We start from the raw sequence: 17,227 nt of genomic DNA on the forward strand, positions 1-17,227 counted from the left end.
GAGAATCTATTGGCTGGGCTGAGCTCTTCCAGCTTTAGAATAGTCCTGGCTGGTTAGTTGGCACACTTCTGAATGCAAGGAAAAGGAAGAGAAGCAGGTTCAGTTTGCCCTAAATCTAAAACATGACTTGAACTCGGGGCAGTACTTCTGTATTCATTGATTACTGCCTTTTCAGAATTAAAAGTGGCTGGTTTTTGATGTCATATAATCTTGAGGGAGTGAGAACATTGAGTATATTATATCATAGAAGCCAGAAAAAAATTGTTTAAGGGGAAAAACATTTTCTTTAGATATCTACCTGAATCATAGATTTTCTCAGTTGAAAGGTACCTCTATAACCATCAAGCCCAACCAATATATGGAGGGAATCCCCTCTTTAACGTACCCAACAAGTGGTTTTCCGACTTTGTACCAAGCACTTTGTTTCAATGATTTGTTCCATCCTCTGATCCACCATATCCCTTTGTCCTACCTTCTAATTGTTCCACATAGTTATTCCTTTTTTTTTAATTCTTTTTATTTTTAGTTTACAACATTCAGTCCCACAGGTTGGGTTCCAAAATTTCTCTCCCTCCCTCTCCTTCCCCCTCCCCTCCGAAGACGGCATATAATCCAATGTAGTTTCTAGATTTGCCTTCATATTGAACTTATTTACATAATAGTCCAGTTGTAAAGAAGAATTATAACCAATGGAATGAATCATAAGAACAGAGAAATGAAACCAAAAAAGAAGGGGAAAAAAAGAGAGCAAACAGTTTGCTTCCATCTGCATTCAGACTCCACGGTTCTTTCTCTGGATGTGCATAGATTTTTCCATCATGAATCTCTTGGGGCTGTCTTTGTACCTTGTATTGATGAGAGGAGCCAAGTTATCAGAGTTTGTCTTTACAGATTCTGTGTGTCTGTAGTTGTGTATATTGATCTCCTGGTTCTGCTCCCCTCACTCAGCATCAGTTCATATAAGTCATTCCAGGTTGTAATGAAGTCCATCTGCTCCTCATTTCTTACTGCACAATAGCATTCCATTACATTCATATATCACAATTTCTTTAGCCATTCCCCAATTGATGGGAATCCCCTTGATTTCCAATTCTTTGCCATCACAAAAAGAGCTGCTATAAATATTTTTGTACATATGGGTCCCTTTCCCACTTGTGTGATCTCTTTGGGACATAGACCTAGAAGTGGTACTTCTGGGTCAAAGGATACGCACAGTTTTATAGCCCTCTGAGCACAGTTCCGAATTGCTCTCCAGAATGGCTGGATCAGTTCACAACTCCACCAACATTGTAGCAATGTTCCAATTTTCCCACATCCTCTCCAACATTTATCATTTTCCTGTTTTGTCCTTTTAACCAATCTGACAGGAGAGATGTGGTACCTAAGAGTTGTTTTGATTTGCATTTCTCTAATCAGTAGTGATTTAGAGCATTTTTTCATATGACTATAGATGTCTTTAATTTCTTCCTCTGAAAACTGCCAGTTCATATCCTTTGACCATTTCTCAATTGGGGAATGACTTGTATTCCTATAAATTTGGTTCAGTTCCCTGTATGTTTTAGATATGAGGCTTTTGTCAGAGACTCTGGTTGTAAAGATTTTTTCCCAGTTTTTTCCTTCCCTCCTAATCTTTGTTGCATTTGTTTTCAATTTAACATAGTCATAATTATCCATTTTTCATTTTATAGCACTCTCTATCTCTTATTGGGCCATGAATTCTTCCCTTTCCCATAAGTCTGACAGGTAAACCATTCCTTGCTCTCCCAAATTGCTAATAGTATCAGTTTTTATTCCTAAATCATGAACCCATTTTGACTTTATTTTGATATACGCTGTAAGATATTGGTCTCTGCCTAGTTTGTGCCATACTGTTTTCCAATTTTCCCAGCAGTTTTTGTGAAATAGTCAATTCTTAGCCCAGAAGCTGGATTCTTTGGGTTTATCAAAGAGTAGATTGCTATAGTCGTTGACTATTGTGTCTTGTGTGCCTGACCTATTCCACTCATCCACCATTCTGTTCCTTAGCCAGTACCAAGTAGTTTTGATGACTGCTGCTTTATAATACAGTTTAATATCTGTTATGGCTAGGCCACCTTCCCTAACATTTCTTTTTTTTTTTTTTTGAGGGGGGAAGTCAGGGCATTTGGCATTAAGTGACTTGCCCAAGGTCACACAGCTAGTATCTGAAGCCAGATTTGAACTCAGGTCCTCCTGATTCCAGGGCTTGTGCTCTACTCACTGCACCACCTAGCTGCCCCCTACCATTTCTTTTCATTAATTCCTTTGATATTCTGGACCTTTTATTCTTCCAGATGAATTTAGTCATTATTTTATCCAGCTCTGTAAAAATAATTTTTTGCTAGTTTGATTGGTATGTGACTGAATAAGTAAATTAATTTAGGGTAAATTGTCATTTTTATTATATTAGCTTGGCCTAACCACGAGCAACTGATGTTTTTCCATTTATTTAGATCTGACTTTATTTGTGTGAGAAGTGTTTTGTAATTATGTTTATATAGGCCCTTGGTTTGTCTTGGCAGGTAGACTCCTAGATATTTTATAGTGTCTACAGTAACTTTAAATGGAATTTCTCTTTCTGTCTCTTGCTGTTGAGCTTTGTCCACTTAGTTATTCTTATTTACCTTAAACCTTGCCTTGGCAGCTCCTGTTCCATACCTTCTTTTCTCCTTTTTTTAATATAACTTTATTTTTAAAAAATTATAAGCTTGTCAAATATCAACACACATGAACATTTCCCAGTAAAAAAGATAGTATATGAAAATGTAAACTGTTATGCAGTGCTTTTGTTTAAAATATATATTACATTTAACATGGTATATCAACCCTGGCCTCCCTGTGTGTATTCCCTTTTGCTATCTTCTGATTATTTTTTAAAAAATGTTTTATTGCTTTTCTTTTCTTCATTTTGGAATCACTGTCATTATTCTTGACTGCTCCTCCCTCCCCATGAAAAAGGAGCAGTCTCATAACAAATATAGTCAAACAAAACAGATCTCACCTTGTACATATCTGAGAATATATGTCTTGTTTAGTACCTCTCTGCCAAGAGGTGGAATGCATACTTCGTTATCAATCTTCTAGAGTTGTGCTTCATCTTAAATTTTTCAAAGTTTTTTTTTTTCCCTCACAAAATGTGGTCATTGCATGAGTCTTCTTTCTTGTTCTTCTTATGTCAAGCTAAATCATTTCATACAAGGCTTCCCAGGTTTCTCTAAATCCAAACCTTTCTTTTGGTGCGATAATATTGCATTATTCATATTCTGTAATTTGTTCGGCCATTCTTTGATTGAACACCCACTCCCCCCCCCCCCTTTGCTATAACAAAAACTCTTCCTGTAACTGTCTCTATACATAGGTGTCCTTCCCTCTGTCTTTGATCTTTTAGGAGTGTAGGCCTACTAGTGATGTCATTGGATGAAAGGTTTTTATGTGGTTTGATAACTTTTTGGGTCTAGATCAAAATTACTTTCCAGAATGATTGAGCATGTTCACAGCTCCTCCATTAGTGCATCATTGTGCCTGTGTTCTTCCAACAATTATAATTTTCATTTTTTGTCATCTTTGCCAGTCTGATAGGTGTGAGGTGGAACCTCACAGTTTTCATTTGCACTTCTCTAATTATTAGTGATTTGGAATGATTTTTTCATCCACAGTCCTCAAGTGATTTTGGCTCACTTGGTTTTCTTTATTTGAGAGTTGCCTGTTCATATACTTTGACCATTTATTTATTGGAGATTTGCTTTTTAAAATTTATTTGTATCAAATCCCTAAATAATTTGGATATCAGATCTTTATCAGAGAAATTTGCTGCACAGATTTTCCCCCTGTTAATTGAATCTCTTCTAATTCCAAACTGGTGTTGTTTGTGCTAAAATTTTTCCCTAATGTTAGTAATCAGACTAGTTAATTTTATTTCTTGTGATCATTTCTGTCAAGAACTATTCTCCCTTCTTTAATTTGTTTGATATGATCTTATATCTAGGTCATATATCCATTCGGAGCTGATTGTGGTATATGGTTTTAGATGTTGGTATAAACTTAATTTCTGTTTTCCACTTATTCATAGTTTCTGTCAAATGATATATCCTTACCCCCTTGCCCTAGTAATTGGTGTCCTGGGTTTTTCAAATGCTGTGCTTACAGTATTCAGTTACTTTTGGGTCTTGTCTGTAACCTGTTTGTGGTGAGTAGGTTATATGCTAGATTTGGGCTCAGAATGACTTGAGATGGAGTACTGTCCTGGGCAAGTCCTTTAATCTCAGTATCCTCATCTGTAAAATGAGGATAGTAATGGCACCTACCTCACAGGATTGTTGTGTGTGGGTCAAATCAAATATTGTTTGTAAAGCAGTGTGTGTGTGTGTGTGTGTGTGTGTGTGTGTGTGTGTGTGTGTAATGCTGTATATATTTATATTGCTGTACAAAGTTAGTTCACCTCCTCTTCCTTCTCTGTCTCTTCTTCTTCCTCATTATTATCAACTTCTGATTTTAACTAGTATCCAGGAGTTACAATGATTACTACTTTGTAGAATACTATCAGGTCTTCTTTGTTCCCACCTTTTTTCTTTATTTCCTTTTGGGATTTTTTGACTTTTTGTTCCTTCTAGCGAATTTTTTTCTCTTAGTTCTAAAAAACAGTCCTTTGTACTTTGCTTCTTTTTCTTTCTCAGGCCACTAATACCATCCCTATACTCTTCTTTCAGTGGAGAATCTTGCCTCATTTCACTGAGAAGTATAGAGACTATTCTTTGTGATCTCCCTCTTCCCAACTCTACACCTTAAATTCCGGCAACATAATCCTGTTTTCTCCTTTTTTGCTCCACTCTGACAAAGACAACCCCAGTACTTGTGCCCTTGGTCGTATCCTCTCTGGTCTCCTCCAGAAGGATGCCCTTTCAGTCATCTCACTCTCTCTAATCTACAGTGTCTCTTGACACGACACTGACTTCTCTGAGCTGTGCTCAGATCTGCTTTTTCTTTAAAGATCCTTTATTTGACCCTGTCATTCCCTCAAGCTATTGCCCTACATCTTTTCTCCTTTTCATACCTAACTTTTCCTTCTATCATTGCCAAACTCCTAAAAAAGTTACCTCAGCTCTTCCTCTTTTCTGAAAACCGTTTACTCTTCCCTTTCCTTTTCCCCTTCCTTCTTTCCCCAGCTGTCATTCTTTTTGAACTCTGTTGCTCTTCCCCATCTTCTGACATTACTTCGTATTTTTCTTTGCATATATTTTATTCCCTAATGTAGAATGTAAAATCCTTGATGGCAAGAAATGGTTTAGGTTTGTTTTGTCTTTATATCCCCAGTCCTCATGGTAACTTGGAAGTTAATAATAATAATAGTACAGTAACAACAACCTGCACTTAATAGGTGTAATATCTTCTTGATGCATTTAATTTAACTAAAATGAAGTGATTTTTACTTGTGTCTCAGCTCTCCGTGTCATTTACCTTTTCCTTCAGATCATGTTCCAGGCATATGGAGACAAACAGGGGCCACTGCATGGAATGTTGATCAACACTCCCTATGTGACCAAAGATCTGCTACAATCCAAGAGGTTCCAGGCACAGACTTTAGGAACAACATATATTTATGATATTCCAGAGATGTTCCGGCAGGTAAAGGAGGCTCAGGAGGTGCTGGGAGTGGATATTTCAGAAAGTAATGGTTTCCTGAATTTCTGCCTGATACATCTTTGCTTGGAAAAGAAATGTTTTTCAAAAATAAGAGAGAGGTCATGATTCCACTCCCATTTGATTCCTAATTTTGGATTTGGTGATTCCCAACATGAATGTGAGACAGCAAGAAGTTTCTTAATAGTGTAACATAAGGAATCCTGAGAATACAAATTCTCCACAGAGTAGAAGTAAATGAGTTAAGGCCACAAACATATTGGTGGTTTACAGTGGAGTATATCTATATTTGGATCCAAAGGTTGATTGCTTGGCTAAGATTGCATTTAGGTTCTGATACTAACAAAAGGGTAGAAAACTTTAGTTCCCAATATCTTAATTTCAGGGATAACTTGAGCCCCCCAGCTGATGGGGGTGGGTTAATAATATTGAAATAATACTGAAACAGAAAGTATATGAATGGCCATAGATAGCATGGTACAGAGTTTAAAGTACAAGTTCTTTTTATGATAGATTTATTATAACTGAGTAAAAACTAGCTTATAAGAAAACATAACATTTTGAATCTCATACTCTATATGAAAATAAATTCTTTTGATCTGTATAGTGGATCTCCTCCATGCAGCAGATTTTTTCTTCCATCAGTAGGAGGAAAAAAGAGTATATTACAGCAGAAAATGTAGCAGATAAAAAACAAGACAGAAAGAATACTGTATTGGTCTTTAAAAAAAAATATGAATACAGGATTTTGCCAAGCCTCTGAAGCTAATACTATCCAACATTAGTGAATTTGAATTTTAATCAAATATGTGACGTTGATAAATCAGTAATCCTAGTATTATTTACAAATACAGTAGAATCCCTTTATAACACAAGACATTTTTACATAGGATTTGGATATACTGCAAATCAAATTATATCTCTTGAAACATAACAGCTATCTAAAGTTTTAAAAAAAAACAACCTGATATAACCTAGTTAGCTGATAAGGAGTGTTAGCCTTGTCCCCCAGTACCAATGTTGTTAAGAAATTCCAGGGTGTTTTCCTACTCATGTCTGTTTTATAGTCCCCCCCTAGAGATGAAGGTGATGATGTGTTAGTATTTGTAAGACATTCAGGCTTTGAGTATGGCTTCGATGGGTCTGGTAGAAAAAGTAATTCCCTCAGAAGTCAGAGCCAGCAGTACAAATGATTTTGAATAGGCTTAAATATTTCTCCAATTTGGACATGGCCAGAATTACCCATTGTCAGATAGGTGTATGTCTCCAACAAACCATTTCCACATGTTAGCCCTGAAGCATATGTAGGAAAACCATGGATATAGCTGTTAGAGAAGAATATTCCTTTTGAGTTCCTGCAAGTCATTTTCTTCCATGCCCTCTGAATCCTTGTTATTTATATAGTAGGGCATATAATAAGGCAGTGCCTCTCTGTTCGTTTGCTTATCTTGTTTAGTGGAGAACTACCCCCTTTCTTTAAGGGCTTTTCCCGTTCTCAACCCAGGTATACTGTACTAGCTCCTTCCCTGAATTTCCTGGAATATAACTGGGTTCATTGTTTTGTTTCTCCCCTAGGCCTGAAATACTCTCCCTTCTCTCCTCTGCCTCCTAGAATCCCTAGCTTCTTTCAGACCTCAGCCTTTCTTGGCCCCCAGCTGCTGAAGCTTTCCCCAGAAATTCCCCTGCATTTACTTTATTTTTATCTATGTATCTCCCTTGGTAGAATGTATGAAATTCCTCTGTGGTAGGGATTGTTTTGTTTTCATCTTGGTGTGTGGACTGCTTTGCATAGTGCCTCTCACAAAGTAGGTGCTTAATACATGTTTGTTGATGGATTTTTTTCTGTGTTAGTAAATTGGGAAATATTGGGAAGGCTTTGATTTCCAACAGATGTATAATTTTAACTAATTCTTTTCTACTTTCATTAGGGTCTGGGATAGTTTGTCTATGTAGGAAACTGGGGCCAAGAAGTGAAAGAGTAGTATGAGGCAAAATTGACCTAAATTGAGTATATAAAAGTGGCCAGAAAATGTTTTTTAACGGTGATCCTTTTTTTTAACCCTTTTCTTTTAGTCTCTTATCAAACTCTGGGAATCTATGTCAGCCCAAGCATTTCTGCCAGCGCCACCACTGCCTTCTGATATGCTAACTTATACTGAGCTGGTATTGGATGATCAAGGTCAGCTGGTACACATGAACAGGCTTCCAGGAGGAAATGAGGCAAGTTGCTCATCATTTTACTTCTTTCTTTCTTTCCTTCCTTCCTTCCTTCCTTCCTTCCTTCCTCCCTTCCTTCCTCCCTCCCTCCCTCCCACTCACTAGCCAGGGCCTCTCTCTCACTTAAAATTGTCTTCATCAAGTGCCCACCTCACTTGTAGTTGCAAAGCAGTCAGATTGGTAGAGCTATTTAGGAGTGGAAGGCAATAGCTTTGATGCTGCCTTCCCTTCTTCTGGGGCTTTCTGTGACATGTCATTGTTTTTATTTGATTTTTCCCTCTTCACATCACTTCTTTGTTGTCCCAGTGATCATGGGTGAATGAATTGTCTTCCAGGTACCTAAAAAGACACTTTCATAACCAAAGGTTTAAACGTGAATTAAAGAACCCAGTTCTCTTTTCCCTAAGTATCAGCCAAGGAAGGATATGTTTCCTAGATTTTTAGCTTTTCCTCCCTATGATCCATTGTTTTCTATTGCTCACTATTTTATAATCACACCAAACCCCTGCATTGAGACTTTGCTTAATTTTTGCTCTGCTTTTAAACTTTATATAAATGTTGATAAGAATGAAGACAGTTAAATGTATGAAAAGAATATCCTAAAGGGAGAAGTGGCTTCTTTTGGCTTTATGCTTCTGTTCCCAGATAAATACCCAGCTGCTCAGAAAGGACTACCTCTATGATATCATCTGGGAATATTTTGTTTGTAGAAGAATTATGGTGGGCACACTTTTGTTTATAAGGAAAATGTGTTGTCTTCCAAATAGGAATGTATCTTAATCAAACATGGGCTGTTTGCTCGTACATCTAAGGTATAGCTTTGCCCTGAGTGTACCTTGAGAATGCAAAGAGTAAATGATTTTGTTTTAGGGTTGGCATAAGCATTCAGCCAGATGTAGAGCATCAGACTCATAAGAGTTCTTCTGATGCGACATTTTGATAAGCAGAAGAAACAGGAGGTGAGGGAAACGAGAATATGATGAATTCTGATGAGACTAGGTACACACACTTACACTAATTCTCACACACAAAGTGGAAGCAGAGATGTGGCGCTGCTGGTAGCATCTGTTTTGAGTCCCTGAACAGGGGAACAAAACCTTTTTTTTATTTTTGGTGCTAGACTTAAATTCTGATTCAGCGAACAGCGGATTCTTGAGGAATGGAGGCACCCTCGCAAACATAGGGCTGAGAGGAAAAGATGTTTTAAATAATGTAATTAAAACACAAAATGAGATTTTTTTGCCAAGTGAAAACCAGCTGCAGTGCTATGAGAAACCTCTTGCCATGATCTTTTTCTCCTGCTTTTTCTTGCTCTCATTCTATGTTTGAGCGGATGGAAACTGGGGGAATAGTGAAGTCCCAGAGGGACAGAGCTCTGTTCTTGCTGAAATTACAAGCACAGAGCTGCCTGGGCATGAACATGTAGTGTTTACTCTGCCAGTATGAATACAAATAGTCTTATTATACGGGACTCTGTACCCAAAGACCACAAAAAAGAATAAAAAAATTAAAGGTTTTTTTTAACCCTTTTAAGACTCAACGTATCTTGTGTGGAAGTGGGATGCACTGAAGAACAGCTGCATGTCATATCATTGCTGTTAGTTTGGAACTAGACATGAGGGCCTCCATATGAGCCCCTTCCTTTGGGGATATGCTGAAATCTAGGTAGAATATCTTCTAGTACCTGTTTAAAAAAAAACAACCCCTATTTTAATGATGTGAGCAAATGACCTGCTTTTTAGTAAACTTCAGTTTTCCTTCTTAATTGCCTTTTACCTTTTCTTATTCTCTCTCTCTCTCTCTCTCTCTCTCTCTCTCTCTCTCTCTCTCTCTCTCTTTGTCTCTCTCTCTCTCTTTTTTAAAAGATTGGCCATCCTACAGGGCCTGAGTCTTAGCTTGCTGTTTCTCTATGTGTCTCAGCTGGGGCAGAGTAAAGACTGATGCCCTTTCTCTGTGTAGTTAGTGATGAATGCCCCCAGTGCCTGGGGAAGTCCGTCAAGAAGCCTCAGTTAGATTATAAGGTAGGAATGAGGTTTGAGGGGATTAGTATCCAACTCTGTTAGCAATCCTTTCCACATACAATGGGTCATGTCTGCTGAGAGACTGGCCAATCCAAGGACTGGGTTTCAGTAGTCAGAGCTCAGAGGGACAGCTGGTACTTGGAAGATGACGAGGTGTCATAAGGATATATTTCTTCATGCTGAGCCCAGTTTTATCAAGACAGACTGACTTTTGGCTATTTCCTTTTAATTTTCCTTTGACCAAGGAGACAAGTTTGTTATGAGTCTAGAATTCCTTGCTTTACCTGGAGAATGATGCAGGGTTCAGAGGAACAGAAGGGCTCATGAAGATGAGAGAGCATATCTGCCTTTTCCTAAAGAGAATGGGTGTGTGAACAGAGGATTGAGAAATTGTTTTATTAAAAAGGAATAAAAATGAGCCTAAATCAGTCATACTGTTTCTGAAAGGCAAGGCTCAGTGTAGATGTGGTGATGTTCCATATACATTAAATCATCATAATGGAGTGTTCTCCAGAGATGATAGCCTCTGTCAGCTTGCCTTCCTGGGTGATGTCCCTGTACCCTTGAAGGAGTGGAATTTGAGTTTCAGATTTTGGCTATTAACCTAAAGAGACCTGGGGTAAGAATTGGCCACTCTTTTTTTTTTTTTTTAAATTTTATTTATTTATTTAATATTTTTAGTTTTCAGCATTAATTTTCACAAGAGTTTGAATTACAACTTTTCTCCCCATTTCTACCCTCCCCCCCACTCCAAGATGGCATATACTGATTGCCCCTTTCCCCAGTCAGCCCTTCTGTCACCCCACCCCTCGCCTCCATTCCCTTTTCCCTTACTTTCTTGTATGGCAAGATAGATTTCTATGCCCCATTGCCTGTATATTTTATTTACTAGTTGCATTTAAAACTTGTTTTTGAACAATTACTTTTAAAACCTTGAGTTCCAAATTCTCTCCCCTCTTCCCTCCCCACCCACCTTCCCTGAGAAGGCAAGCAGTTCAGCATAGGCCACATGTGTATCATTATGTAAAACCCTTCCACAATACTCATGTTGTGAAAGACTAACTATATTTTCCTCCTTCATATCCTGTCCCCCTTTATTCTTTTTTCTCCCTTGACCATGTCCCTTTTCGAAAGTGTTTGCTTTTGATTACCTCCTCCCCCATCTGCCCTCCCTTCTATCGTCCCCCCTTTTTTTATCTCCTTCCTCCTTCTTTCCTGTGGGGTAAGATACCCAATTGAGTGTGTATGTTATTCCCTCCTCAGGTCAAATCTGGTGAGAGCAAGATTCACTCTTCCCCCTCACATGCCTCCTCTTCCCTTCCTACAGAACTACTTTTTCTTGAATTGGCCACTCTTACAGTTGTCCTTGGCGTAGCTAGAAGCCACAGAACTTATACTCTTCTCTCCACCCATCACTTGTCAGTAGAGGCCTGAATGGCTGTGGTATAATATAATGTCCAAACTACATTAGAAGCTACATTTCTAGTTCTGGGCACCACCTTGTAGAGGGGGCATAGATACTCTGGATCACATGTGTACAACGTAGATCCCAGAAGTTAGATGACTAGAAACTTGGCCTTGAAAGAATCAGTTGAAAGAACTGGTGCTCTTTAGCCTGGAGAAAAGAAGGTTCAGAGGGAACATGATAAGTCTTCAGATATTTGAAGGGTTGTCATGTGGAAGAGGAATGCCACTTGTTCTTTTTCACCCTGAAATGTAAAACTAGGACCCACGGGAGAAAATGTTAGTAATCGGACTTTGGCTCTACCTAAAGAAAGAAATCTCTAACCTCACATTTTATTTTCTAAAATGATAAATGGAAAAAATGATAATGAGGAAAGAGTTGGCACAATCTAATTTAATTTTATTTTTGGTAACTTGTTTTCCTTTTGAGGGAGAAAGAATATTGGCTTTTAAGAGAAATGTGCTCTGCGTCTTAAACACTCTTGTCTGAATTAGGGGCAGTGAGGGTGTTTTCCCTGCATGATGTTGACCACTGTTAGTGCCAACATACTAGCTGGCCCTTTCCAAGGACCGAGATAGTGGTACTTTATTATATCAGGAAAGGTGTAGGGAGACACTTTTCTTTTTCACTGTCACATTTGAATGTTCTGTAGTCACAGGGGTAGGGGAATTGTCTATCAAATCCACGAATCATGTTACTTGCAGATAGCTCCAAAGATGAGTTTTTTACTTTCTGTTTTTCTCTCCTTAAAGTAGTTTCATGTAAAGATGGAAATGGAGGAGAATATTAGAGGCTGAGGGGCACTCTATGTAAATAGCCAGCTAGAAGAATGTGTGCCCTTTAGTCCAAAATCAGAAGAAAAGCTACAGAACAGCAGCTTGACTTGACTGCTTCCCAATTTTGAAGAAGTCATGTTCATTTTGCTGCCAGTTTGCTAACTTGTTTTGATTGTTCAGTGGAAACTGTAATTGTAGGTGGGAAAAATTTGAGTAACAGCTCACAATCCAGTGCAGCTGCTTATCGCGTGAAATCCTATTATTAAAGGGCTCAGAATAAAAGCGGGCAGAGGGCTGTGCGTGGGACCTGACCGAGATCAGCTCACTCTTGCATCGTAGGAACCTGGTGAGAAAGAGCACAGACAGGCCTCTTTGAGACTTTAGTCTTATTCATTCTGAGATATATTCTCAGCTTTCCATCATCCTTGTACCTCCTAACAACCCTGTGAAATAGGTTAGTAACCTCTCCCAGTTTACAAGTGGCCAAAGTCATCTGTAAAATGGAGGAGTGGGAGTTAAAGGGACATGATTTTCTCAGTGGTTTATGGGAGAGAGCTGGAATTAAAACCTTGGAGTCCTTAACTTAAAATTTCATAGAATCATAAAATTTTAGACCTGGAAGATAATGTGCTTATCCAAACTTTGCATTTTCATATGAAGAAACTGAGGCCTTAAGGGGGGAAATGACCTAGATTGCAGAACTAATTAGTGATAGAATTGGGGGAATAACCATATCACTAAGTCCCTAAATGCATGTTTTGTGGCTTTCCTCACCTCTTACTGATTTGGGTTATGCAATATTTCTCATGTTTCTGTCGTGATGAGAAATAGTTGTAGGTTTTAGAGTTAGCTATAATAAATTAGGAAGGAGTGCATACATCAGAAAGGTACTGTTGTTAATCTATTTTTTAAAAAAAATTTGACAAGAAAAGAGATTGTCCAGATTTTCACAAAAATGCGGGTTTTTTTTTCCTTCCAAACTTTTGTAGAGAGGGAATATTTTAGAATGGAATGCAGTTTGACAGATCTCTGTTGTGCTACGCTACCACACTGAATTAATGTGGTGGCTATGGTTTGCCATTTTTCACATGGACACTAGATGTCAGGGTTTTTCCTTTACAGCAGTTTTGCATTCAGCCCTACTACTCTAATTGCCCCAGTTGGTGAGAGGTCCACGTGGTGTCTTTTGCTTTTCTGTGGGAGTGAAAAGCTTTGTCCTGTGGGCCCCACAGTATCTGGCCACATTTTAAACTTCATGCTTGGAGATTTGTGGAACTTCACACTTTAACTTTATGTCTTAGAGAAAATATTTTGGGGCAAAGGATGAGAATATAAGTGAGTAATAACTGCACAAAATGAATTAAAGTTTAATGACTAGACATCTTTAATGATCTTTTATGTTGGTTTTTTCCTCTCTGTTTCCTAGGCCCATTGGTGAAAAGACAGATTTAGGAAAAGAACATATAAGAATCTAGTTCTGGGACTGCTCGTGCGCACCAAATGTCCCAAATTTAACAATTGTACAGTAAGGTTTCTCAGAAGTGATCATTTTCTTTACCATCACTGTCTGTCCTTCTAGCTTGTGTTGGTGTGACCTGAGATTTTCAACTTGAGTGTGACATTTTTAGGAGATGGGAAGAAGAGGAGACTTTAAGCTGTATAAACCAAGTGGATTGGGAGAAATTAATTACTGGATCCATTTTCATACTTCTCATTGGGGTTCCTAAATCAAAGCTGTTTCTTTCATTTAAAGAAGCATTGCAGCTGTTGGAGCAGCCTGTCCCTCAGTTCAGTCCATCAGTATATCCCATAGCCCCAAAGGAATTTCTTTGTTTAGCCAGTACTAGAGTACAACTGGAACCAACTTTAACTCCAGTGTGACTCTGTGTGTGTGTGAGAGACAGAGAGCGAGGGAGGAAGAAAGGGGAAGAAAGGGTGAATGGGGTACTATTTTTCAAGAATGAGTATTTTTTCCAGCATAAAGTTAAGTTCTGTTCGTTATAATTTATCAAATAATAATTTCCATGACTTAAGCTAATTTGTATTTACCTTATTTTATTTGTGCCTCATTCTTTTGGAATATTTACCTTTTGGTGGTTGTGGTTGTGGCAACTTGTGTCATGATTGTCAGCTTTTTAACAGTGCTGGGGGGGAGAATTAGGTGTCATTCGTGTTGTTTTAGTGTATCACAGTTGACCCAGCTCTGATGTAAGAGTAGTGGCTGTGAGAAGCAACCTAATCCTGAGAAGAAATCATTGAATTGGGACCCTAAATTCCATACCTGTTCCAAACACCAATTTCTTTTTCCGTAAAACGGAGAAAATAATACCTGCCGTGATCTGTCCCTGAAGATAGTCTATTAATAAGTGCTTTGAGATCTTTACCAGAAAGGCTTCCCATATCACTTATATATGTTATATATATAAGCATCCTTCATTCTTATTTACTTGATATCGTATTAAGAACCTCAAAGAACAAATTAGAACCTTCTTTTGACTGCTACAAAATGAATTGAGAGAATGGTTTATAGAAAAAGATGGAAGCAGTACTACTTAGGGTTAGATCTGGAGTCAGAAGACTTGAGTTAAAATAAGTAGTAGGCACAGTACTTAAACTTCGTGGGTTTCTTTGGCTTTCTTATCTCCAAAATGAGGACTCAGGACACAAAGACCTTAGAATTCAGATTAAATGAAGTCACCAATCTTGGCTTCAGAGGACTAGTAGTAAAACTCATTGTCCTTCACTTGGTAAAGAGGAGGTGGTGACTGCTGGTGTGGGAGATCGCATCTACTGGGAGATGCAGTCTCTGTCCTGGTTGGTTTGCTTAGCTATTTTTTTGATGACGAGGGAAGGTATTTTTGGAAAGGGAGTAGTTATCAACAAAGGAGTCTAATATAAAACCAAAAAATAATTCATAAAACATATTTAAAAATAAGGGGGCTGAACTTAGTCTCTGAGATTTTTTTTTCCTGGCTCATGTTTTGTCATCTGATGTGCTACTGTTACTAATAATGCCTTGTACCATCTGCTCTGCAGTTTAGAGTCCCAGAAAATTGTCTGGGTACTCAGGAGTGAGTGATTTGGCCAGAGTCACATAAGTATCCATATCTAAGTCAGGATTTGAACCCACATCTAAGTAACTCCAAGACCTCTAATATGGTACACTACTTACCTAGAACCGTCACTATTAATAACTCACATATATTTAGCTCATTACCTAGATTATCTCATTTGATCCTCACAACACCCCCAACACCCCTGTGGATAGAGGTAGTGCAGAGGTTATGATTTCCATTGTACATGTGGGCACTGAAACTTTTGAAGGCTAAATTATTTGCCCAAAGTCAGACAGTAAGTGTCAGAGCCAGTACAACCCAAGCCTTCTGACCACAAATAAAACTGTGTTACCTCCCATACTGTAATAGTATATATGCTAAATATTATGTTAGTTGAGACAGTTTTATTTAGAATTAGCCTATGTTTTTCCTACTTCCCTTTTCATTTTGAATATACAGGTTTGGATAACAATATCTCCCTTCAACTTAGAGGCATTTGCTGAATTATCAAAGCAGTTCAGGTCTTTTTTAGAACTAATTTGATGTCACTTTGGAAAAGAGATCCTTCCAATTATGGAATTATTCCTCTTGGATTTCTAAGATGATTCCCCTAGATGCATTTGCTACTGTTTCTTGCAACACTATAAAAGGCAACTCCTGATGTTAGTTATTCCCTCATCAGGGCAGGTAGTCATTTGACCCATTTTATTGATACACAGACCAAGGCAGAGGGATTTGATTGACCTTTTGTATTGATGTTTCAGTACAATAAGCAAGGGCTTCAGGCTGGCTTTGTGCATCTTTTTAAAATTAAGTCCTTGTGAAATACCCTTTGGTCCAAAGCGTATGCTTGTCTGAATTTCTTCAGTTTTGAAATTGTGCTATAGAAAGTCCTTAAGGAGCACCCCATGTCAGGGAGTTGTCCAACTCCAGCGCCAGCTCCAGACCATTATGGAGATCAGGATGGCCACAGATGACAGCAGAGCATGAGATCTGTAGAGCACATGGCTACAGTTTTCATTTTTCATTTAGATGGTTAATGGAAAATGCCATGAGGAGCTCTAGATAGCTGAACTTGGTTAATTCTTAAAGCAGCCAATTAGTTTAGTGCCCCACTTCTCCAGAGGACTCCCTATACTTTATTGTGCTTTTAATGAAATGTTGGCACATAAATACGTTACTTCGCTGTAGGTACTATCTGTACTATCTTCATACATGTACATAAATATTGTGGTCAGAGAGTTCTTTTGTTCTAACCACTGTTTCTGATTTTTTGTAATATTTAAAAAAAATTACTACCAGGGTGTAAGTTTCCATTCTATAGAGTGGTTTTTTCCCCTCTTCCTTTTATTGCCTTTTTGAAGGGTTTAGGTAAGTCTGTTCAGCCATTTTTGAGTTATCCAAGCATGAAAAAAGAGTTTTTCAGCTGTTAAGAAAATTGTTTTGAGCTCTTTTATGTGATCACACAACACTAGGCAATGGAACATGATATCCAGCAGATAATACAATGTGGGAAGACTGACAGTTTTTCTTACATGGTTTCTCTGAGGAGCACAAATTAAGTCAAACATCACACTACTTTGTGTTTTAAAAAGACACCTTTAAGAAGGTGTTAGGATGGATTTAAGTAATATGTTTGCAGGATTATATGAAAGCATATTTTTCATTATATAATGAGATGCTAATGTCACAAACAGACGTTGACTTAAAATTGTATAGTAATTATTTTCTTGCTGGCATCTAATTAAAATCTGACTTAACATTCCATACAAGATGTCAAAAGGGAAAAAAAGGTCAATTAAATTGGGGTGTGTGTGTGTGTGTGTGTGTGTGTGTGTGTGTGTGTGTGTGTAAAAGTGTTAGTAAGTTTAGAAACTACCTAGCTATTGGTGACTGTAAAAAGACCACAACCATATTTTCAAACTTTCCACCTGGCAAATAGTCACATAGGCCCTACCTTCTGAGTTCCAGCCTGAGCTGTAATTCAGATGCCAGATCCTGGAGTATTATGAGAATCTTCTTTTAGCTGTCTTCTGA

General features: G+C 38.1%; 1 protein-coding gene across 4 annotated transcripts in view; it reads left to right on the forward strand.

The window, feature by feature from the left end:
• ACACA (acetyl-CoA carboxylase alpha) overlaps positions 1-17,227 on the forward strand; it is a 251,831-nt gene that overhangs the window by 147,373 nt on the left and 87,231 nt on the right. For all 4 annotated transcript variants that reach the window (XM_036753329.1, XM_036753327.1, XM_036753328.1 and 1 more), the window contains 2 exons: positions 5,485-5,640; positions 7,729-7,875. In XM_036753329.1, the coding sequence (XP_036609224.1) occupies positions 5,485-5,640; positions 7,729-7,875 (303 nt within the window). The remainder of the gene's footprint in view (positions 1-5,484; positions 5,641-7,728; positions 7,876-17,227) is intronic.

The sequence above is a fragment of the Trichosurus vulpecula genome, chromosome 4 (assembly GCF_011100635.1).
Source record: "Trichosurus vulpecula isolate mTriVul1 chromosome 4, mTriVul1.pri, whole genome shotgun sequence".
Lineage (NCBI taxonomy): Eukaryota > Metazoa > Chordata > Mammalia > Diprotodontia > Phalangeridae > Trichosurus > Trichosurus vulpecula.